Raw genomic sequence first — 23,542 nt, 5'->3', positions numbered from 1 at the left:
GAACTGTGGATATTTAGAAACTGCAATATAATTAATAATTAACTGTGGCAGAAAGAACAGACAGCAGAGCCAATCTTGACAGCTCCAGGATACAGCTGGAACTGAACCCTCAACTGTACTGACCAGGTTCTGAATAATATATGTCATTCAAATACCTGGTAGACGACTCATATCTGAGTTGGATTCACATGGATCCAGTCTCAGGGGCCCAAAAACTGCTGTTTGCTCTCTCTCTACCCTCTGCAAGGGGATGAGGGAGAGCATTCAAATGGTGAAGGTGTGAAAGGTTGTGGATTGAGATAAACACATATTAGTAAGTGAAAGGGAACAAATCAAAACAAACCCTACACCTCCACGGAAAAAACAAACAAACCAACCAACCAAACCCCCAACCAGTGAATGGATGCAAATGTAACCCCTCACCATAGGCTTAGACTGCTGCACATGACATTTTACAGTATGGAATATCAGTATGTCTCTGGTCAGTGTGGATCAAGTGTTCCAGATATTTCCTCACAGCCTACTTACTGTCCACCCCCTGAAGGGGCAGTGAGGAATGGTGAATGCCTTGACTCTACCAAGCACTGTTCAGCACTCACTAAAACATCAGTGTATCATCAAGACTGGTCACAAGTCCAAAACATACAGCTATACAGACTACCATGAAGAAAATTAACTCCATCCCAGCTAACTGCAGTACTTACGACAAAACTGTTCAACTGGCTACAACTTCAGCTAGAAAAGGGCTCACAAGATATTTTTTTGCTTCAGGTCTTATCTTTGCATTGTTCTATCACATGTCCTGGCCTCCACAACCACTAAGTATTGCAGGGGTATCATTATACAGAGATGTAGATTTTCAGTACTGCCATCAATAGAAGAGTATTGTACTTCTGGGTGTACCTATGCCTGGCCTAAATTTGTCTACAGCAGCACTGCATAACACTACCTTTTAAAGGCAAGAGTGGATCATCACAAAGGAGAATGAAAATCAACACCTTTCACCTCTGAAGGGAATTAAAGGAGACATCATCTCAAATAGGACACTGAATTCAAAGTAACTAAATGCCTGACAGCAGTCCTACACACTGTTGTAACCTCCATCAGAGTGCAGTGAATTATGCTGATGGGAAAAAGACATACATACTTGTTCTTCTAAACATAAGTGCTGGCATACCTTTAACATATCCAATCCAACACTTGCGATTTGGCTTTGAACAGACCCAAACTCTCTATCGAATGAGGGCTTTCAACTCAAAATTGCTGAAGTGCCATTTTCAAGAACTCAGCCTCAGCCTCCTCACACCTATTACACTGGCTCCTCCTTAGTCAAGAATACAGGTCATACAGGTCAACAGTAAATGTTTTTTAATGCAACATAGTTTCTCAAGTATGTTGAACTGCTGATGCAGAATAATGTTTCCACTATCCAATCAGCTCACTCACTGCTCCTGAAAACCTCTTACGCAGGATGAACAGCATGGCTGCATAAAGAAACCCTCCAGGCAAACCAGGAAGGATGTGACTGGCATCCTGGGAACAGGATGGGGAGTTCTAAATGACATAGATTCTGACTTACTAAGGAACAAAACTAGTCACAATAAATAGTAACTTAAATAAACTGAAACACTTTTTATGATCTTCCCTTTTGACATTGGGAACTAATCAATGGTTTCAAATATATTACCTCAGTGGGAGGGAATTAATGAAAAAGACCATCAATTGATCACAGATGCGCTTAGTATAGTCCAAACCAATGTTTCTTTAGCTCTTACTTCTATCCAAGCTCAACTATGGATGCACTGATGACAGCTACAATCACAAGGGAAGGCAAATAAACTACTCATTAAAATTCAAGAGGTAATTTGGGATAATAAAATTGAATTTCAAAGAAATTCCAGTTCTGCTGCTACTTAGTAAATTTTACCTATGATCCCATCAGCAGCACAGCCACAGCTTTTATGTTAACAATACACATATGTATCATATGCTTCACTACATGACATATAGCCAGTCATTGCATTAGGATTAAACCACAACAGAACTATACGCATCCTCTGGAGGTTAGAGGATTGACCTGAAAAGATGGAAATAAACTGGAGACTACTGATGCCAGCATGTGCATTGCATAAGAGCAACAAGGATACATTATGAGCGTAACACCGTCAAAACCTAAGGCATTTGTCATGACACTGAGCAAAATATTTTTCATTTTGAGATTCATTCTAAGGAAAACTTGGAAACTGTGTATATTGGTAAAGGATGTGCTCTTATGAGACCCTCTTGTGATTTTATATTTGTGGATAACATTACTGTAGAAACAAATAATCACTCTCATATTTGCGCCAATACTTTGCCAACATTATGGAATGTAATTTTAGTTATTCAGCTCCTATTGTATCCTATTAAAATATTAGAACCTAATTATACTCTGATTCAAGACTGCAGCCTACTCCCATTGGTATGAACCTCATGCTGGTAAATAAATGGTTACAGCACAAAGACCTGAGCTGCTTGTTCAAAACAATCCCCCAAAAAATGGACAACAGACTTTGTTTATTGTCCATCATGATGCGGAAGAAATAAATCACATGATGGAGTAGGTGAAGAAAGTGGTGGGACACCCTTTTTTGAATGGTCACTAGAAGTTACCACAATTCTCAGCAGAGTGCTCCACCCTGTTGTCATTTTGTTGATGGTAACTCTCTTGCTTTTTGTTCTATTATATTGTATGTTCAGGTTTGGATAATTATGAAACAATTAGCCTATTGGCTACCCTCACTAATACCAGATAACCACACTCTAGAAATAAATTAGATGATCTGTGCTGTATGAAAGTGTGAAACATTCTCAAATTTTGTTTGAATATTGTGAAGCGTGAGTGACTAGTCATGGGTGGATTATGTGGAAAGATGGCTAAGGGTAAAATTAGAGGAAACGGAGAAGTTATATTCACATCCGAACAGAAGTTATAATGATATGGGAATTATAGGGTGAAGTGCAGTTGTCTCTTCTGGATGGAATGTGGTGAGCATGACTGAAAGCTATTCCACAATGACTCCCCATACAAACAGCCTGCAACCTCAAGCACCTGCTAAGTGGGATGAAATGAGGGGTGCAGCCAAGACACCATGGCCAGGCACTGTTGAAATCCATGCAGGGAGGGGTACTTTCTATCTGATAAACCACACAGCACCTGTCCACCAAAGGAGACAGAAGATGTCTTGCTGTTGAACCAGAAATTGTGGTGAAATTGCTCTTCCTGGATGAACTTGGTTCATTAGCATCTATTTGTGATACCAACACAGACCTCCATCCCGAAGTTCAAAGTCACAGAAAATTCTCAGTTGGAAGGCAGACACAAGGATCATCAAGTCCAACTCTTAAGTGAATGGCCCATATGGGAATCAAACCCACAACCCTGGCATTATTAGCTCCATGCTCTAACCAACTGAGCTAACCTCAAGGTCAAGATCGCTCCTCACCGAGCATGGGCTCTCCATTTTATTGACTGTATCTTTAAGAGGAAAGGGAGAGAATTTTGTACAATTTAGTAACAAAGGTATAGTACCTCAAATTCCAACTAAACATAATGGAATAGTATAAAAGTCAGTCAAGAATGGTGAAGTTAGGGATGATTCCATTGTAACTTCTGGGATCAGCCAACAAGGTGATCTGTCTTCTTCCCCAGAGGAATGCATGTTAGCAAGAACCTTACTCTATGTGCACTTTACTATTAGGGATTAAATCTTGTCTGTGTATTGGTCTGAACATGTTTTTCCAGTCAGAAACAATCACTGGCAGGCCTTGAACCTTAACATGTCACAGTTTTCTCTTATTAATAATAAAGAATGTTATCCCATAGTTAGAGTCCTTCATGGACACTGGCACTCACTGGCAGTGGGTAATATGATTGAATAAAGTGGAAACCCCACTGAGGGTGTCCCCCTTATGCTGCTGGTGTGTGTTCCTGAACTAGACAGGTGAACCACCCTCTGATCCATCAGGACTATTCAGTCAAGGGTCCCTGTAACAGGGTGCTGAGGGGCTGGTTGCATAAAAAGGTCTCAGCTTTCCCTGGGCACTGACAGACTAAAACCAGCGGCTGAGTGACGAAATATTCCTTTTTCACATGCAGATCTGATTTTATCTGAGCTTATAAACCTTTCTGCTCACTTGGGTTGCTAAAAAGCAAAAAACTTATCTTTAAGGAGAGTTAGCCTGAAGCCAGCACTGACAATACTAAGAGATACTGAGTAACTTTTGAGTTTAGTTTAATGACTTCTGCATTGCTCCTCCACCTCTGAGGCATTTCCTAGAATGGCCTGTTCCTCTGGCACGGTGCTAAAAGTCTACAAACTTCATGCATCTATCCTTCAAGGAGGTGTGCTGGTTTTGGCCGGAGTAGAATCAATTTTCTTCACAGTGCCTATGTGGGTTACTAGTTTCAGATTTGTGCTGAACAGAGCTGGTAACAGAGATGTTTTTGTTATTGCTGAGCAAGGCTTACACAGAGACAAGGCCTTTTCTGCTTTTCATACTGACACGCTGGTGAGGGGACTGGGAGTGCCTGGGAGGTTGGGAGGAGACACAGCCAGGACAAGTGACCCCAGCTGACGAAATTCCAGACCATATAACATCAAGCTCAGTATATAGAGCTGGGGCAAGAAGGAAAAAGAAAGACATGTTTGGAATGATGGCAGCTGTCTTCCCAAGTAACCATTATGCGTGATGAGGCCCTGCTTTCCTGGAGATGGCTGAAGCCGTGAATTAATTCCTTGTCTGCTTGCATTTGCAGCTTTTGCTTTCCTTATTAAACTATCTCAAGCTTTTACCTTTCCAGTTCTCTCCCTGATCCCACTGGTAAGGAAGTGGACAAGCACCTGTGTGGAACCTGGTTGCTAGCTGGAGTTAAACCATGATAAGCTAAAAATCTTTAGTACCTGCAGAGCCAGGATCAAGCTTGACTCAGAGTGATCTCATTCCTGGAGAGGCGTTTCTATGCACTGCAGAAAAATCTAAACCCATGGAACTTATTATACAGGTACAGTAACTATAAGTGCACAACACTGACTGGACTGTAATCAACTCTGCACAAGAACAAACAATTCTCCCATAATCCCCAGGGCTGAGGAATGAACAATCAATTCTCCTATAATCTGCAGGGCTGAGGAATGAACTAACAAACTCCTGAGCAGCTCTGCAGGAATCACCTTTGATCTGGCTTAGTAGTGGCTACATTCCTTTCAGCCTAGTTTCACATCTCAGGATGTACACTATTCCCTGTTCATTCCATATGAAGTATTTTCATCCATTACTCAAAATATCCCAGTCTTTTCTACCAAACACAAATACAGAATTAATTCTATGGATAACAGGTCACTGTCATTCATGCTTCCTAGACATGTTTTGAGTAGTAGAAACTACCTTAAAGATAAGCATTATCTGCATATTATCTAGAAACTGGTACTGTTTGGTTACTCTCAAATGCCAGTTTTTGCCAAAGGACAGCATGAAACCACGTAAAGCTCTCTGTGCAAGACTCCCAGAAAAACAGGGAAAGTTTTATTTTTGTATGTGCAATAGTGGCCCTAGATTCTAGATGAGAAACACGGAGTAAATCACAGCCTACCACCAGGAATTCTCTCTTCTGTTGTTCTATACTACTGGATCATCAGCAAGCCCAGTTCAGGGTCAATTCAGAAACAGCTTCAAAGGGCCTCTAGCAGGAGCTTATTCTATAAGCAACTTTGAGACCAGATCTGTGCTCTGCCCTGCAAACTTGGAAGACAGGCAAACTTTCACAACATGTCAGCACTATATCCTTCAAAGATAGGACACAGACACTCAGAGGGAAAGTGTTTCTGAAGTATAAATTAATGTATTAAGTCAGGAACTCTGAATAATATTCCAAATATCTGAAGACGTATGTAAACTGTAGCTAATTAGTTACAATAAGTATTTAAAGCATACTAGGAAACTTCATGAATACTACAAATAAATAATTGATGCAAGAAACCTACTAAGTTTATTTAAACAATAATTATCATAAGCCTGTCATTTAGAGCAGTGCCACACAAAATCCAATTCGACTAACAAAATTTATGCCTTGAGTGGTAAGAAATAAAAGATGCATCTATGCAAATTAACACCAACTCAAGAAACAGACAACCAACCAACCATCCTCCTAAACAGAATCTTTGAGGATGGAATATTTCTACTGACCTAACTGAAGTTAATGATGGACTGATTTTAGCACAGAGTTGACAGTTCTTACATTGTGTCTTCTTACCATGAATTTCTTCAGTTTGCTGCATCTGTTTCAGAATTCATTTCCGTTTTGAGATCCGGGGATGTATAGTCATTATATGTCCTTAACTACAATTTAAATAATTTTGTACAAGAAGCCCAGCCACCAACACTTTTCATTGGCTATGTCCTATTTGCCTTTTTCTTTCTTATGATCCAAGATATTGTTAAGGCTGTTTATTTACTGTTCTGTTCTTGTATACATGACTCATGAAGACTCTGACTTTTAGACCTCAAATAATTTGTAGACTGGGAAAAAATAAGGGGAAAATGCAGCTAAAAAACTTTTATGAAGTAGAATATCTCTTACTGTGAGTCTTAGGAGAAGTTCTAACCTATTAGACAAGGCTATTATCCAAATAAAAGAAAAAACAGCTTTTGCTAGAAGACTTAATATCTATAATGGAAAAATTTATATTGCCTGCAGGGACAGCCTGACAAATCAATAAGAGCTTTGACTCTTTTTAAAGATTACACACAGCACAGTAGTACCCTGTTCTTTAGAAAAATACATTCCATTTTTTCAGTAACACATCTGTCTTCATTTGAACATGTTCTTAAGAAGTTTTGTATAAATCACTTCTGTACCTGCTGAACACCTAGTGAACTAAAAAGAGCTACTAATAAAGCTGGAAAGAGAGTGAGGGTAAATAAAACAATAGTTATAAGATTTTTTTTCAAACAGATGAAAACAGATCATCTTTTTGATCTGTTTTTTTCAAACAGATCAAAAAGATGAAAACTCCTTAAAGATGAAACTTTAAGAAGTTTTCAAACTTCTTAAAAATATATTTATTCAAATATATGTATTAGATATATTTGGTGAATACAGGGAATATTTCCACATCAGTACCAAAACTTCTTTTTCAGTTACTGGCACAGAGGCACCAAATTGCAAAATGAAACAATAAGAAAAGTCACAGGTGAGAAATCATGAGTTAGAGGAAGGTTTGGGGGTTTTTTAACCCTGTCTTCTTTTTCTAGTGTTAAAATATGAGGTTAGAGTACTAGGTCTGACTTCTTTTTGTGGTATCTACAGCAACATAAAACTGTCTGATTTTAGTTTGCTTATGAGTACAACTGATATCCTTCATTTTAACTTTTGAAACTGCTATAGATTTACTCAAACAATACCAGAGTCATTGTACATATATTCTGCATATATATATGTGTATGTCTGAGCAGACAAATCAGGAAGAAACAGTTTCTGCTACCAGCCTTCAAAGATTTCTGGCAGTATTTTTTACAGTCTTTTTATCCTTTTCATTCTACCCACACAAGAGCTATACCATGTACTTTTAAAAGACTTTTGAAGTACTTACCTTCCAACAGAAAAAAGTGCTTTACATGTGTAACTTGGTTTCCTGCTCAAGTTTTCAAGGTCATAAAGTACAATAACACCATCCGATCCACCAGATAACATACTGAAAGTATCAATAAAGCACAAAAGTTAAAACACTCATAATCTCGATATGTTCAATATAATAGAGGGTTCAACAAGACAGAAAATCCACAGTACCAAAACTTATGTTTTTACATATTTTAAGAATTCGTTATGTATGCTTTTAGCAAACAACGAATATACTTACTATCTTCCTTCAACAGGCTCAATATCAAGGGTGTTGATACCACTTCCATGTATTCTTTCCACATCTCTATCTTTATTTAATTCCAAACTTAGAACCCTACTCGCAAAAAAAGAAAGAAAGAGAGAGGAACAACAAGAACAGAATTATTATTATATAATATAATATAATAATTATTATATTATGTTATTATGTAGCTCTGAAGCCCTGAAACCTAGTTTCATGCTTCTTCAATGCATTTAAGCCATCTTTGTCATTTTTTTGCAAAACTACAAAACACAGAGATAGAAATAAGTCTTGTGAACTTGGCAGAAAAAAATACTTTGTTGTTTGGAAGGTAAGAGAGAAATACATATGTAAAATGGGCTCAAAGAAAAAGCAAAACCGATTTGGGGAAAGCATTAAACAAAACCTGGAATGTAATTTGAAAACATAAAGGAAAAGAAACATTAAGAAGCTTGTAATCACCACAAATATTGACTACTTTGAAGCTTCACCATGTAGTATCCTTTCAGACTTCATCCTGCTTGGAACTACGGACACCTAGTGGACAAAGTAATTTAGTTTATCAAGTTTACAGTATTTCCTTTAATGAAACGACGTAGCTATGCTACATTTTCTGCAATACTAAATAAAAACTAGGCTACCCGAAATAATGAAGCTCCCGAGACAACCTCTTCTGACCTGCAATTCTTAGCTTGTATTTTAAAATATGTTACCATTGCACAGACCAAAAAGAGATACTCTGCTTCATTAAATCAGACTACCCGATATAAAATTTAGCCTTGCAATATGATCAGAGCTTCCTATGGCACCATTTTGTACACACCACGACACTACCACAACAAAAAACTAAGTAGGTAACTGAAAAGCTGTGACACAGATTGCCCCTACTCAGCTTCAGCTCAAGTGGAAAAAAATCCTGATGTGACAACCTTAGGCTTCTACAGGCAGGTCCCTAACATTATGTCTCATAGACATACTATAAAAGCAGCAAATAATTTAAGCTCTCTTAAACAATGTGAAATATAATTATGCAAGAATTCACCTAGAGTAAGAATTCTAACATATACAAGATACCACATTTAAAACATTTGAGCTCCAGATGGAATTTTAGGAAACAAGAAATCCCCTTGTGGAAATGTATTAAAACACATGACTTCAAAATGCAGCTATAAATAAAATATACTTAAGACTATAGATTTGGGGTTTTTTTCAGTCAAAATTGAAAAGTTTTGGAAGGGAAATACTAAGCAGACAATTGTCCAAGTAAGGTTAAGTCCACCCAGTTCTTAACATTGAATGCTACATGAGTGCTGACGGCACAGAGGGACATAACTGTGTTGTCTAGATACACCCAGAAAGAAGCTTCCTGAACGACCAAAATTAATTTCAATTTTAAATATTTGTTTTACAATGATACAGAGTCATAAAGCCATAAGTCAACAACACAGATCCAGAAGCTGTGTGAGTAACTGAGCTAAGGTGGGCTTTATTGGATTTATCTTGAAGATCTACATCTGCAAAGTAGACTCTCCGATACTGAACAAATATCACATTATATAACCTTTAGCAGGAATATTAACAAATCCCTCTAAACTGCCAGCACTTCCCACAAAAACTGCTAAGAAACCCCCTGCATCTGACTCTTTTTCAAACTACCCAAAGGCCGGGTTTGGGAAAAAAGAAGGACGAGCAGCTGCGGGCACACGAGCACTGCAAACACCTGTTTGCTCACAAGCGGAGCGCAGCCGCACGCAGATTGAACCCCCTGGAGGAACCGCGCCGACAGCAAGGGCAGTAACTCCGAGGCGCAGAGAGTGAGGAACAGCTTCTTGCGCTGCGCACACTCCGCCCAGTACAGGCCTGCTGACCCACCCACGCCACCCCAGCCCCGCGGGGCACTCCGAGACGAGGCGGGTGGGCGCGCAGCTCCCCCGCCCCGGCCCCGCGCACAGAGGGCCTGAGGCCGTGTAGCCCCGAGGCTGTGTAGCCCTTCACCCCGCCCCGGGCCGCCCCAGTGCGGGCCGGGCCAAGCGAGGCTCCGCGGCAGGGCAGAGCCATTGGCTGCCGCTCCGGGGCCTCCCCTCGCAGGGACACCCGCCCCGGCCCCGGTACCTCCGGGTGCGCTCGGCCCGGCGCAGTCGCGCGGGGTCGTCCAGCCCGGCCTGGCGAGCAGCCATGAGCCCCAACATGGCGGGAGAGCCTGGCCCGCTCTGCTCCGCGCCGCCATCTTGTGGCGGGCGCGCCCGGGATTGGCTCGGGGCGGGCCTGCCCGCGCCAATGGCCAGCGGCGTTGCTGGCGCGCCCGGCGGCCATAGGCGGGACGGGGCCGGGCAGGGCGGTGCTGCGCACCGGCAGGCGCGAGGACCGTGTCGCCGTGTCTGTGTCCCGGTGCCCAGGGGCGGAGGCGCCGCGGCCTTGCCGTCGGGATCCCGGCATGAGCCGCGCCTGGCAGGCTCTCCGCGCTCTGCGGCTGCGGCTCGTGGGGCCTGCCAAGGAGCTGGTGGGCACCGACCAGTTTGGCAACAAGTACTACCGGGTGCCCAAGCATGAGAGCCGCGCAGGTATGCACCGGGGCCCCGCCGGCGGCTGCGGACGGGCGCGGGGGGAGCCGTGCCTTGCGCTCCTGCGTGGCCCGTCACCCGCCCGCCGCTGTCCGCAGCCAGCGGGGCGGCTGGACGGCGGCTGATTAAAAAAATAGTGTCTGAACAGTAACGGGAAGGAAAGTGCCGCGCATCGGGAAACGTGCGCCTTTCTGGTGCCCTAATGCCAGGAAAGCCGTAAAGCCGCTCACTGGAGGGTTTCAGAGTGCAGCATTTACTAGGTAGGTAGGCAGCAATTATTTAGTCTTCTTGGTGATTCGGATCTCTTCTGCATAAGCTTTTAAAAGCTAGAGACCAGAGAAGGGCAGTGGAGCTAGGAAGGGTCTGGAGCACAAGTGCTGTGAGGAGCAGCTGAGGGTGTGTATCCTGGAGAAAAGGAGGCCCAGGGATCACCTTATCACTCTCCACATCTGCCTGACAGAAGGGTGTAGCCAGGGATCGCCCTCCTGTCTCAGGCAACCAGTGACACAGCTGGAGGAAATGGCTTCAAGCTGCTCCAGGGGAGGTTCAGGTTGGACATCAGGAATAACTTTTTTCATGGAAAGGGCTGTTAAACATTGGAACAGACTGCCCAGGGAGGTGGTGGTGTCACCATCCCTAAAATTCTTCACAAAACAATTGGACGTGTCAGTGCCATGGTTTAGTTGATGTGGTGGTGTTTGGTTATAGGTTGGTTGCTTTTGATGATCTCAGAGGTCTTCTCCAACCTAACTGGTTATGTCATTCTGTGAAATTAATTCTAACAAAGAAGAAATTTATGTGTTTTTTTTATGGAAGTGTTTTTATGAAAGTGTATCAAGTGTTTTTGTCATGAAAGTGTTTTCTGAAGTGCTCTTTATTCTTTTGATTTATCCTATGTTGCAGTAGTTGATGGTACTCACTGTTAAACATACTTGACCATGAGGTGTGGGCTTTAACATTAGTCTTTAAGGATAGGAAATAAGTAGAATGAAAGCAGCATCAGGCTTCAGAAACTCTTCAAAAGATAGCTAGGAAATACCCTGTGAATGTCTAATGAAGAATCAGTGAAAACTCACATAGGACACATCATAGCTGTACCTCTTCCATTGGTTAAAAGAACAAGTACAAATTACTCTAATGTGTATGAAGATCAGGCAGTATAGCAATAAATTAACTGGGCTAAATATTAAGTTTTTAGTGACAATAAAAGGAAAAACAGACCCTCCATGAGTCATGTTAACTGGTATGAGTGCTGGAAAAATAGGGGAACAAGGTAATGAGTGAAGACTGATGTGAAATTGTTAGTTTGAAAAGGTTTGTATCAAATTTTTTTTCTGCTTGCACAATATGTCAGTATTTTTTAGACCTTTATGTGTGCTGAATTTAAGAATATGGGTTATGAATTTGCTATGCAGGTGCATAGCAGGCTAGCAGCTGTTCTTGGAATAGTCTGAAATGCTACCCTGTCAGATGCAGGGAATCTACCAGCTGTCAAAAGTTTTGTTATAAGGCATTTGGATGAAGAACAATAAAGTATTTTTATTACATTTGGAGGTGAAACTATGCAGGACAAAATGGGAACTAGCTGTGAGCATCTCATGGCAAGTCACTGTCAAAGTGTCATACGATTCAGCTAGGTTGAGATCAAGACATACCTGTTTATAAAGAAAACATATAATTTACTGGTTAAAGAGTTCGGAGAACACGTATCTACACAACTGACAAATTTTCAGTAGGTTCTGGGTTCCTGGGTTACTTGGATGTAGGAGATTCTATTTCCCCACTCACTGGTGACTCATTTCCACTGTAACTCATGCCTTTACTTCTGTGAATGGCCGTCCTTGCGGTGTCAGTATAGAAAAGATACGAGGTTTCATCTATTCCAGAGCAGGAGATTATGCCAGTTCTCCCTCAGGTTTATGGCTGAGAGGAAAAATTATTCTGACCCTAGTGATTACAGGTGGTTGCACCCACTGCTGTGGATGGTGGTAACTCCTGTTACCAACAGCCACTGCTATTGCCTCTCAACATTTTTGGACAACATCCCATGCTGTACAAACAGGGTCACACTTGGCATTTTTGGGCTTTAATAACTTTGTGAAGAAATTTAAGGATATGGATGGCAAAGGTAATAGAAACTGAGGAAGGTCTATAGAAGTTAAAATGTACACAGAAAATTTCTGACAGTTTTTAAAAGAAAGTAGGAATTTAAAAGTTCTGGGAAACCAATGCTCTGTTTTCAAGTGTTGGAGACCATTATTTGTTACATCAGGAAGATCTGCTGCGTATATAATTCATAAACTACCCAGTGTCCTAACCTAATGTTAGGTTAGGTATATAGAGACCAGTGCAGGATTGAAACAACACTAGAAAGAAAATGAGTTGTAGAGAAAACCAGTGAAATGTTGTGTGCAGTTTTCACTGCAAGGTTACAGCATTGTGTCTGCACTATGCTTTGTTGTCTGCCCTATGGGTTTAGGGAGTACTGAGAAGCTCTACCACAGTGCCAGGCCTGATGTGCTTCATCTCTGTACTGTAATGGATTAAATATTGCAGAAGAGTGCAAAACACACAGATGTTGCTTTCTCTCTCCACTTAGGGTATGTATATCAGGAAGGGCTGAGCTTTGTTTCAGGCCAACATCCCACCTTAAGCTGGAGGTGAGAGTAAATAGTGTAGGAAGTGTCTATACCACCTTCTGCTTCGATCAAAAGCTGTCTGAAGCCTTTCTTTTGGCCTATACTGGTCTTTGGCAGGGGTTTGGAACAGAAACAGTTCAATCAGTGTGGTGCAAATAATTAATATTTTCTTTCTGTCAGGTGAATTTTGTCCTTCTACACTGAGTTCAGGGTCCAAAACACTTTTGGAGCCTGAGGCCTTGTCTGTAGTAGGGAGTAGTAGGAGCAGGTCGATGTATGCAAGTGGTTGATGCTGAGTTTGCTAAATGGTTAATGCTAAATTTCCTTATACCTCCATTATCTATGATTCAGAGAGTTTGCTACTTAAATTAAGTCTGTTTTCCAGGACTGAGTATCTGCAATATAGACTTTGAAGATCTCAAAGGGGTACAAAATGTTTAGGTATATGCTGCAGGTATAGCTTTCACATTTCACATTCACATGCTGTTATTTTTTGAAATGTTTTATAAATGAGGAATTCTTCTTTAAAAAAGCAAGTTATGCACTCAAAAACTACTTTGAGATCCAAATCAGCATGTGGTAAATAAAGACAACACATGATTAACTACAAAACCACACTTGTTTTGATTTAAGTCACTGCATCAGATGTAGTCTCACCAACATCCTAAGGTCTTGGATGTCCAGGTCTAACTCAAGGTGTAGCAACTTTACCCTGAGACCTCTGTCATCATAGGAAAGTTACCTTGTGTTTCTGATTTTGCCTGTCTCTGAGTAATTAGGTTCTTAGGAGAAGAGCCAGCAACTTGTATAGGTTTTGTTGGGATGAGGTGAATAAATGTGGACATTGAAGAAGTGTCAGTGATGATTTTAACATGTGTGTAGCCTTCATTCAAAATGTTCTAATGAGTAATAGCAAAAAGATATGAGTTTGCAAGAGTTCTGTAACTCTGTGGGGTGAATGTATAAAGGATTGGCCTTTTAAAGTGCAGGGGAAGACAGATGAAAATAATGCTGTTTCAGTCTGGTCTTATTTCTCTTTAAAGAGAGAAAGTGAATGTTAAAAGATTGTAAGAATGAGAAGCCATTAGGTTCAGTAGAGAAAGCAATGGCTAGAGATAGAAAAAGAGCTAAGAAAAATCTGAGTGCCAATACAGGGGGAAAAGACCCTATAAAAGTAACTGTACTGTCAACAGGAATATGAGAGAATTCAAAATTAAAGTAGTTATTTTCCTGAAAGCATGAAACTTGAGACAAGGTACACTGTTTACTTTTTATCAAAAAAATACTTTTTTATCAAAAGAAGTTATTTATCAAAAAAGAACTTCATCAGTTCTTTATCAAAAAATAAATTTTAATTTCAAGTGGGGAAAAAACTATTGTCATGAAAGTCAGGTCACACCTTCAACAACATAGTTAGATGGGTTTATTTGATTGTAAAAATGGTTCTGTATTTAATGATAATCTCTAAGTAGTGGGTTTTTACAAGATTGCCCTAAAGTGATGACAGTGATAAAATACAACTACACCAAGCTTGTCATTAGAGGAACATACAGCATAAGTCATTATCTCTCAGTTGGTTGTGATAGCAAATGAGAATAGATGACTGAGTAGTAGTGATTGATGACTCATTTCAGTATCTTGGACAAGAATTTCACTGAACAGACTAGATGTATCAATGTAAGTAATTTATTTTTCTTATTATATAACATGCTGTCAAGGGCACTGCCATAGCTTTGGTACATAATTAATTGCTCCTGCAGTAGAACATGGAGTTAAACTTGGAGTGTTCATATATTTTTAATTGAAAAACAAATTCCTCATGCAGTTTATGCATTTATAACTAACAAATATATCTTGCTGGAAATAGCTGATTTCCATTTTCCATTGAAAATAATTTATACAGGCTCTTAACAACTATTTTAGTTTAAAAATGCAAAAAGATAAGGGGCCCTAAATACTTAAGATTTGGTATATAATTTTTTCATCAAAAGGCTGATTAATGAGGAGGTTATATTTAAACTTTTTCAATATCTTCATTTGCAGTTCTATGTATTGTAATGATTAAGAGTTAAAATGAGCAATGTAAAGTAGCACCATATGCAAATTTTTATAAGAACAGTAGGTCATCATGAAGAGGTCAGTTTATTTCAAAAATTATGTAGTAGTGTTAAAAGCATGGCTTGAGTTTTAAAGTTCTCTTTATGGGAGTAGCAAGCTCAGATTTGATTTGATTTGGACCTTCAGCAATTACCAGGAATTTCTGGAAAACGCGTGAAGCATTCTGTATTCCGTAGGTTTTTGTGTGTTGTACAAGCTCTGCATTAGGGGCCATATGTGGCCTAAGCTTCTGATGCTATGAGCTTTAAGAGGGAAAGTGATAAGCTAAAATTTCTCAGTACTCTTGTCAAATACCATTGAGGCATTACCAATTGTGTATACAATTGGTGCAATTAATTCTGCAATACAATTGTGGCATTACCAAGTTTCAGTGGTAAATTTATTGCTAATAATTAAATGCAAGCACTGACTTCTGTGGGAAATATTTTCTTCACCTGCATTCCCATTCACATTTGCATAAGCCTGTATCTTGTGCACTAAATTCTCAACAAACCAGAAATGCATAAATAAAGAAGAATCTGTGTATGGAAAAGTACTCAGGATTCAGTTGCATTATATGGATAAATATAGGACATATAAATTGTCCTATATGTGATTGAATCCAGTCTTCAGTAGAAGTATGTACACTTTTTAATGAAAGTTTTTTAGAAAGATTTAAGGTTCTGTTGAGACTAAAGGAATTCTCCATTATAGTTTTAGTTGCTCCTTGTTTCCTATTTTAGGTACTGGCCTGTCACCTTCCTGTGCATCAGAAGTTTAGAGTAGAATTTCTGCTTTTCTTCAAAATCTTTTATAAAACACAGCTTTTTATTGAAACTGAACTGAAACATTCCTGTAATGCTTTATGATGAATGGCAGAGGGTGGAAGAAGCAACAGATCTCCAAAGCATATCTTCAGAGGTAAAAGCTATGATTTTCTTCTGAGTCTGAATGTTAGCTTCCTCACCAGCAGGAATGAAGGCTGAGGAAGAGACAGAAACTGGTTTTGATTGTATGAAGCATTTGTAAGCTGACTATTGAGAATTGCAGATAACTGTACATCATATCTGAACATAAAAGGTAGTTTTTCAAATGTTGGTGGAAAGCTAATAAATTTTAGTTTTACATGTCTAACGTTAAGATACTAATGAGACACAGAATTTTAATATTGATCCATGAATGGAAAACTAAATTTTAGATTTCATTATCTTGATTATGGAAACAATTCTCTGGAGAAAGTGTGAGGTTTTTTTCCCGGATACAGACTCTCGCACCACAGCATTTCCTGGCAGTTTAGAGGTTTGTCCAGGTGGTGGCAACGTTGTTTCAAAAACAGGAGCAGCAAGTACTGACAGCTGAGTATTCCTCTACGGAGAGATCATACAATACAGAAACATAGTTCTAAAATAATTGTGTGTATGTATGTTTTTACAGAAATAAAACTTTCACTGCAGACTGCTAGATTCTAGGACAGTAATTCTGGAATGACAAAATAGCGAGCTCATTGCAAATTATAAAAGCATTAATATTTGAAAAACCCGTGTGTTTTTGCAGTGATATAGAATCATAAAGGTATGAAAAAGACTTCTGAGTTCATTCAGTAAAACCTTTGACCAAACACCACCATGTCAACTAAACCATGGCACTAAGTGGCACGTCCAAATCTTTTGTGAACGGTTCCAGAGATGGTGACACCACCATCTCTCTGGGCAGTCTGTTCCAATGTTTAAGCCCTTTCTGTGAAGAATTCTTCCTGATGTCCAACCTGAACCTCCCCTGGAGCAACTTTATGCCATTTCCTCCAGCTGTATCACTGGTTGCCTTAGACAGGCAACCCCTGGCTATACTCTTCTGTCAGGCAGTTGTGGAGAGTGATAAGGTGACCCCTGAGCCTCCTTTTCTCCAGGCTAAACACCCCCAGCTCCCTCAGCTGCTCCTCACAGCGCTTGTGCTCCAGACCCTGCCCCAGCTCCCCTGCCCTTCTCTAGACTCACTCCAGCCCCTCAGTGTCTTTCCTGCACTCAGGGCCCAGAACTGGACACAGCACTCGAGGTGTGGCCTCACCAGTGCCCAGGACAGGGGGACAATCCCTGCCCTGCTCCTGCTGTCCACACCATTGCTGAGCCAGGCCAGGATGCCATTGGCCTTCTTGGCCACCTGGGCACAGCCTGGCTCATGTTCAGCTGCTGCCACCAGCACCCCCATGTCCTTTTCCTCTGGGCAGCTTTCCAGCCACTCTGCTCCAGCCCATGGAGCAGAGTGGGGTTATTGTGACCCAAGGGCATGAGCCTTGTTGAACCTCATGCCACTGGCCTCTGCCCATGATCCAGCCTGCCCAGATCCCTCCAAGAAATAATGCTTGCACCCAACTTGGTGTCATCTTGGTGTCATCAGTTTATTCAATCCCCTCATTGAAATCATCAGTAAGGAAATTGAGCAGGGCTGGCCCCAGTACTGAACCCTGGGGAACCCCACTCGTGATCAGCCACCAGCTGCATGTAACTCAATTCACCACCACTCCCTGGGCTTAGCTATCCAGACAGTTTTTAGCGAGATAAGTGGATCTGTCCAAGCGACAGTGCCAGCATTTCTGGGAGATTGCCATGGGACACAATGTTGAAGGCTTTACTGAAGTCGGAGTAGGTAACATCCACAGCCTTTCTCTCATCTACTAAGAGGCTCACCTGGTCATAAAAGGAGATTGGGTTGGTCAAGCTGGACCTGCCTTTCCTAAACTCATGCTAGCTGCATCTGATCCCCTTGTTCTCGGGGATGTGCTGCATGAGAGCACTCATGATAATGTGTTCCATATGTTTTTCTTTTAGCTGCCAGAAGCAAACTGGCAAGAGGCATGGTATGTTAATCTCTCTGACTTGAAAAACCAGGAATAGCAATAAGTAGTCATGCAGACAGGTAGTAATTTGCTTATTATCTGGGTGTTGCTACAGCCAGGTTTGATCTTCAGTGTGTACATTGGTATTAAACTGAGATGCTGATCTTATTGAATTCTGCCTGCTACTATTAACATTCATATGCTATACATTCATAAGTTAGTTATTGTACTTTGTATTGTATTTGTATTGTATTTGGCTTGAAAAACTGTTATGATTCTTTCAGTAGAGGTGTGTGAAGAGGTAATGGTTTGAGTGGATATCTTTTTTTAGGTTTCTTCAGTTGCGAAAAAAACAGATAGGAAAATAAAATAAATATTTCCTTGTGTTAGTAACTCTTGTCTGCGGTGTATAGAGGGGAGAAAGGTGGTGTAGTGCTAGAAATCTCTTTTTAATAGGTGGAAAAATCTAAGCAGTGTTTTAGTCATAATGATTTGAACAGCTGACACCTGTAGGACTGAGTGTGTTACAAACGTGATCATTATATCAATCAGGATTGCTGACATTTCATCATGCCTGCTTTGTGACTAAATTCCATGCCTTTTAGTTTTGTTATTCTGAAATAATGGAGAATTCAACTTACTTTTCTGGTTCTAAAGGAGAAAAAAAATCCATCATTAATATGCATAAGAAGAACAAATCACCTTCCATGTGTAAAGTTTTAGGCTTTGAAATCATGTTGGGAAATAACAGGTTTTACAGAAGAGTGTGCAAATATGCCAGTATCAGGTACAGGGAACTTTTTTTCCAGTATGTGTGTATAAGCAATTTCAGTGCATTATATATATGAATTTGAGTAAACAAGATTATAAGTACTGTATACATGCTTTGTTGTGATTCTGATGTGAAAACTTGCAGTGTCCATTTTTGCCAGTATCTAATTTGGTGTATCTTTTTTTAGGAATTGTTTGCTACTGTAAATAAGAGCGCATATAAAATTAAGCATTTAAATAAAAGTGGTGGAGCTACCCACCATTGGTGTAATTTTAAAAAAATAAGAAAAAATTACAAAGAGCTTAACAATAGAGTGTAGTTGAGAAACCATGAGATTAAAAATAGCTGAGTAATGTTGGCATGCTGCCCTATGGGCCACTGTAACCTTTTAAGGTTCTCCTGAAGAATAGAGAAGGTGGTAAAGAATTCGGTCTGGCTTCTGCTTTGTATTTATTATTTGTAAATAATACATTTATTGTGTTATTTATAATTCTTTAAAATAACAAAGTTTCTGTCACCAGAGGCTTTATAGTTTTAAGGTCAGGTTTGCCAATGCAAGATACAATACAAATGCTTTGCTTTGAGAAGAGGGAAGAATCAGTTATGCACTCAAGCTCTGGGCACAGGGGCTGCACAGAAAGGAAGAACATTGAGAAATTAATGTGATAGGTTGAGGGAGTAGAAATGATGAAATAGGGAGGTGAAATCTTAAATTTTAAATGTCCCTTGTTTGTGGTGTGTGTATGAAAAAGAATAGGTTGTTTCATCCTTCTGGAAGTGAATTACTGATTTGACTAGCTTCTTTCAGCTAGAGATCTGGAGACACTATCAGCAGGAATTGCAACCAAAATGAAATTTAGAAGACATCAAAGAAGGTGGATTCTGTCTGACTTCTACAGGCAGTGCTCAGTGCTGTAGGAACTGAAAATGTCACTAGCTTTAGAATTATTAAGCACATGTAGTGATTGATATTTTGTGTCTGTATGAGGGATATCAAATTCCAGGTTGAATTAAAAGCAGCTACAAACAGGAAGAGGGAATGGAAGATACATTGCAATATGCAGCAGGATGTCCACTGAACATAACATCCACTACAGGTGAAGAAGTGATGTTTCTTCAAGTAGGAGTCTATGCAGCAGTGGGGGAAGATGTTGGAAAATTCTTTTAGCTTTAGCACAGTAGTGTATGATCCCTGTATTCATGGTTAGTGCTTAGTTTTGGACCACACAGTGCTTAGTACAAATATTAGAGGTTAGTGTGGCCTTGTGTTAACTCTCTGTTGTGACTAATAAATCTTGTGACACCTAATGCTTCATTGTTAATTTATATTGGTGATTAATATGTACTAGTTGATGTCTTAGTTTTGGTAACAGAGTGCTGGAGTAAAGAGTAGTAAGAGAAGTGCATCATGACCTGACCACATATTTGAGATACTCTCAAGGAAGAAGATTCATCAGAAGATCTGGGACCATAAAAGGGAATTTTGAGGAATGGGATGTTCCCAAATGTGAACAGTGGTTGTCTGTTTGTGAGTGCATTGCCTCTATCAGACATGGGGGAGCTTCTCACAGCTTCTCAGGGGAGGGAAGGTCTCTGTAGCCGTCCCGTCCACTAACAGAACATGGCCACACAAGCTCAGTACATATATATAGCAGTGATTCATTACTATGGTCAGGAATACCCCAATTTAACAGTTGTAACAGGAAGATATACAGTGTAATGAAGTAATTCAGATAAGTAAATTGAGCTCTTTCATATCATGTTTTGCTCTCAGTATTATAATGTGCTGCCTAAAGACTGATAGCAGTCAAGGTGAAGGTTCTGCCTGAATCGGGGAGGAATTCATGTTTATATATCCATGTTATACTCATGGGAGTATAATTCATGTTTGATTCATGTAAAGCTTAGTCATGGAGGTTGATAAATAAACTTACTGCTCCATTGTTAAACTTAAGTCAGCTGAATATTGATATTGTTTCTCTGAATGCACAGTGCATAAGAGAGGAATTAGAAGTCTTGTCTCGAATTCAGCATCTTCAGTACAATAAACTGGTACTCAGAGGAGACTGCTGGCTGCTTCTGCTCTTTGTTCTGTAATGCAGTCATTCTGATTAGGAATTGAGGAAGGGGGAAATGAAGTTCCCAGGCACTCAGAATATCAAGATCTGTTTTCCAGTAGGACTGCTGGCAGTTATCTGGAGAAGATGCATCCAGTATGAGGATACTCAAGAAACACTTGTTCCCCTGACCAGACATCACAAACAATTTAATTTGTAAAGAAAAACGGTTGCTAACAGTAGCAATTATCGGGGGGTGAAGGGGGGCAAAAACCCACAAAAACATAGGCAATTTTAAAAGACCTTGCAATTAAGGATAATGGGTGTTGTCTACTTCATGGTCCTGCACTCTTACTCCAAGGAAGAGTATTATTACTTTTACAGGCTAGCACAAGGCTGGCCAGGCACAGCAAGTTCAGTGTTAGCCTATTTTGTTTGTATCTAGCAGCCTTCCTTGTTCTCCTATCAACAAACCTTCATTTTGTGTTGAACTAAACTAACAAACAGATAAGCCTACATCATGCAAAAGAGCTTCTTTGCTGTATGAGAGTTGTGAAAGGTTCAGGCAGAGCAAGAGAGAAGCATCAGAGCTGGTTATTACCAGGAGACTGCAAAGCAGAGTGTTTAAATATGCCTGAAAAGAGCTAGAGTTAATGTTTAGCCATCAGACTTCATTTACTTATGCTTTAGAAGTGGTGGCTTTCCCTTGTATGTTAGCTACAGTGCTGGTTAGTGTCATCACAAAATTGAAACAACTAAAGCTTCAGGTGGACTGATCCTCCAGAAACAATTAAAAAAGTTTGGTACAGTGCCAACCTCTAATTGTGGAACTATGAATTTTTCAGATATAGTGACACAACTTTCATAAGCAGCTGTAATGTATCTTCTCCTATTTTTAGTAAATGTTTGTTAATAAATGATGGCTTGATTATGGTCAAAATAATCTTTGTTTTCTCTTTTACTACACAAGGTTTTTAAAATGCACACTTTGAATGGTTTTCCATAAGAAAGGTGACAAAACTTATTCTTTTGTAGTCAATGACAGAATGTCTGTTATCTTCCAGAATTTCACTTTTTGCCACTTTTGAAAAATACCTATTGAGATCGTTCTGTATTTAAATGGCTAATTTAATGCATGTGGTATGTTCTGGTGTTTAAATCAATGTATAAACACGAACTGTAAATACTTGATCTAGGCAATATGGTAGAAACACTGAACTCTAAAATAGACAAAAATTAAACTGCTAATGGTTGCATATTCTGCAAAACCACTTGGCTGTAGTAAAATTATCATCCATATTTATTTGTGTGATAAAGTTCTGATCTGAGAGTTAGTAGAATATAGTATTTTTGCCAGAAATCAGCAGTCCTCTTCCTTCCTCTGGCTGCTCACATCTGCCTTCTAATACTCATTACAAGTATTTGTGCAGCCTTGTGCTAAGTCTGTTGCCTGTCTCACCCAGTGTGCTGATTTTTTCAAGCAGGAGGACTTACTTGGTCTGGTTCATGGCACAAGCTATGTAAAGAGCTAAAAAGCATCCAGGAATGAGAACAATCCCGGTTGTCTACCTTCTGTAGTTTGAAATGCTAGTGGAACTACTAATCCAGGTAATTCTAGTAATTCTAGAGTCAAAAGCTACAGCCTTACCTATCTATGGAAATTTGCAAATACTGGTATTGTTTTTCTTAGTTCCCATTGGTAATAGCAATAGAACTTTGCCAGTGTTGTCTTACACCAAACAAAAATCTAAATTAAACCCATGCAATGAATATAAAGTAATCAAAATAATAGTTTTAGAAATAAGTTATGAATACTATCTTACCTGATTGAGATTTGTTTTTTGACTACTGTAATAGTGTAATAGTTTATATCTCTGTAACAGTTTCTTCAGATCAAAATAGAGACATTTTTCCATGCTATTAAAATGCACCTGATATTTCTATATGGATATTTTCTAATTTCAGGGAAAAAAATTTTGCTTAGTCTATCCCTGATTTGAGAACCAAGAATCAGTATCCATAAGCATTGACATTGGTTCAGTGTAAAGTACCAAAACTTTCCAGGTTGTTCTTGAAATAATTAAGTGGGAGATTTCAGGTAGTTTATGATATCAGATGGTTTTGTGACGTTCTCATCATCTCAAATTGAAAAGACATGCCATGTAAGCAATTTGTGAGCCAGAGCTGGAAAATGGGCAGCTCTGGATTTGTGTCTGACCCAGATATGTAATGCATGGAAAAAATTCCAAAAATTGGAGCCAGAGTCTGTTGTGAACCTGAAGGTGAAATGAGGTTGACTCTATTGATTAACATGAGTTTGTCATTGATGAAAGAGAGCAATCTTATTCGTCCTTTACCATCTCTTCTGCAAGCTGACAGTGGCATTCATGAGAGCTGTTGCTGAGCTAGTTTATTTCAGTTGAAAAAGTTGAACATGTGGTTCCATGAGTTAAGAAGGTGGGACAAAGAAAGTGGGTGGAATCTTTTGATCTGAAAGTGGGGTGGGAGGCTGGTGACTCTGGGTGGGGGAACCTAGAAGACTGCCAGGGGAACACATGCCTCCTTATGTAGCTCACTCCTTAGTGTTTCTTTAGGACTACTGATGAGATTCTGATTTTTGTTTTTTTCTTAGATTAAAACAGATCTCTTGTATGAGAAAGAGGTAATATTTGCTGTACAGTA

General features: G+C 39.8%; 2 protein-coding genes across 4 annotated transcripts in view; one reads left to right on the top strand and one right to left on the bottom strand.

Annotated features, from left to right (window-relative positions):
- The window catches only part of ERCC8 (ERCC excision repair 8, CSA ubiquitin ligase complex subunit), a 32,170-nt gene extending 22,029 nt beyond the window's left edge, over positions 1–10,141 (bottom strand). The window contains exons 1-3 of one of the 3 annotated variants that reach the window (XM_058827521.1): positions 10,014–10,141; positions 7,899–7,994; positions 7,632–7,733 (exon numbers count right to left, since the gene is read on the bottom strand). In XM_058827521.1, the coding sequence (XP_058683504.1) occupies positions 7,632–7,733; positions 7,899–7,994; positions 10,014–10,090 (275 nt within the window). In that variant the 5' untranslated portion in view covers positions 10,091–10,141. Of the gene's footprint in view, positions 1–7,627; positions 7,734–7,898; positions 7,995–10,013 lie in introns of those variants that run through there. The other 2 variants (XM_058827522.1, XM_058827523.1) reach the window with 2 other exon arrangements.
- A 68-nt stretch (positions 10,142–10,209) lies between these two features.
- NDUFAF2 (NADH:ubiquinone oxidoreductase complex assembly factor 2) overlaps positions 10,210–23,542 on the top strand; it is a 58,867-nt gene continuing 45,534 nt past the window's right edge. The window contains exon 1 of the mRNA XM_058826184.1: positions 10,210–10,462. Coding sequence (XP_058682167.1) covers positions 10,336–10,462 — 127 coding nt within the window. The 5' untranslated portion in view covers positions 10,210–10,335. The remainder of the gene's footprint in view (positions 10,463–23,542) is intronic.

Source organism: Poecile atricapillus, chromosome Z, assembly GCF_030490865.1.
Source record: "Poecile atricapillus isolate bPoeAtr1 chromosome Z, bPoeAtr1.hap1, whole genome shotgun sequence".
In the NCBI taxonomy this organism is placed as follows: Eukaryota; Metazoa; Chordata; class Aves; order Passeriformes; family Paridae; genus Poecile; species Poecile atricapillus.
Note: the sequence above shows the minus strand (reverse complement) of the source record. Positions and strands in the feature narration are given on the sequence as shown.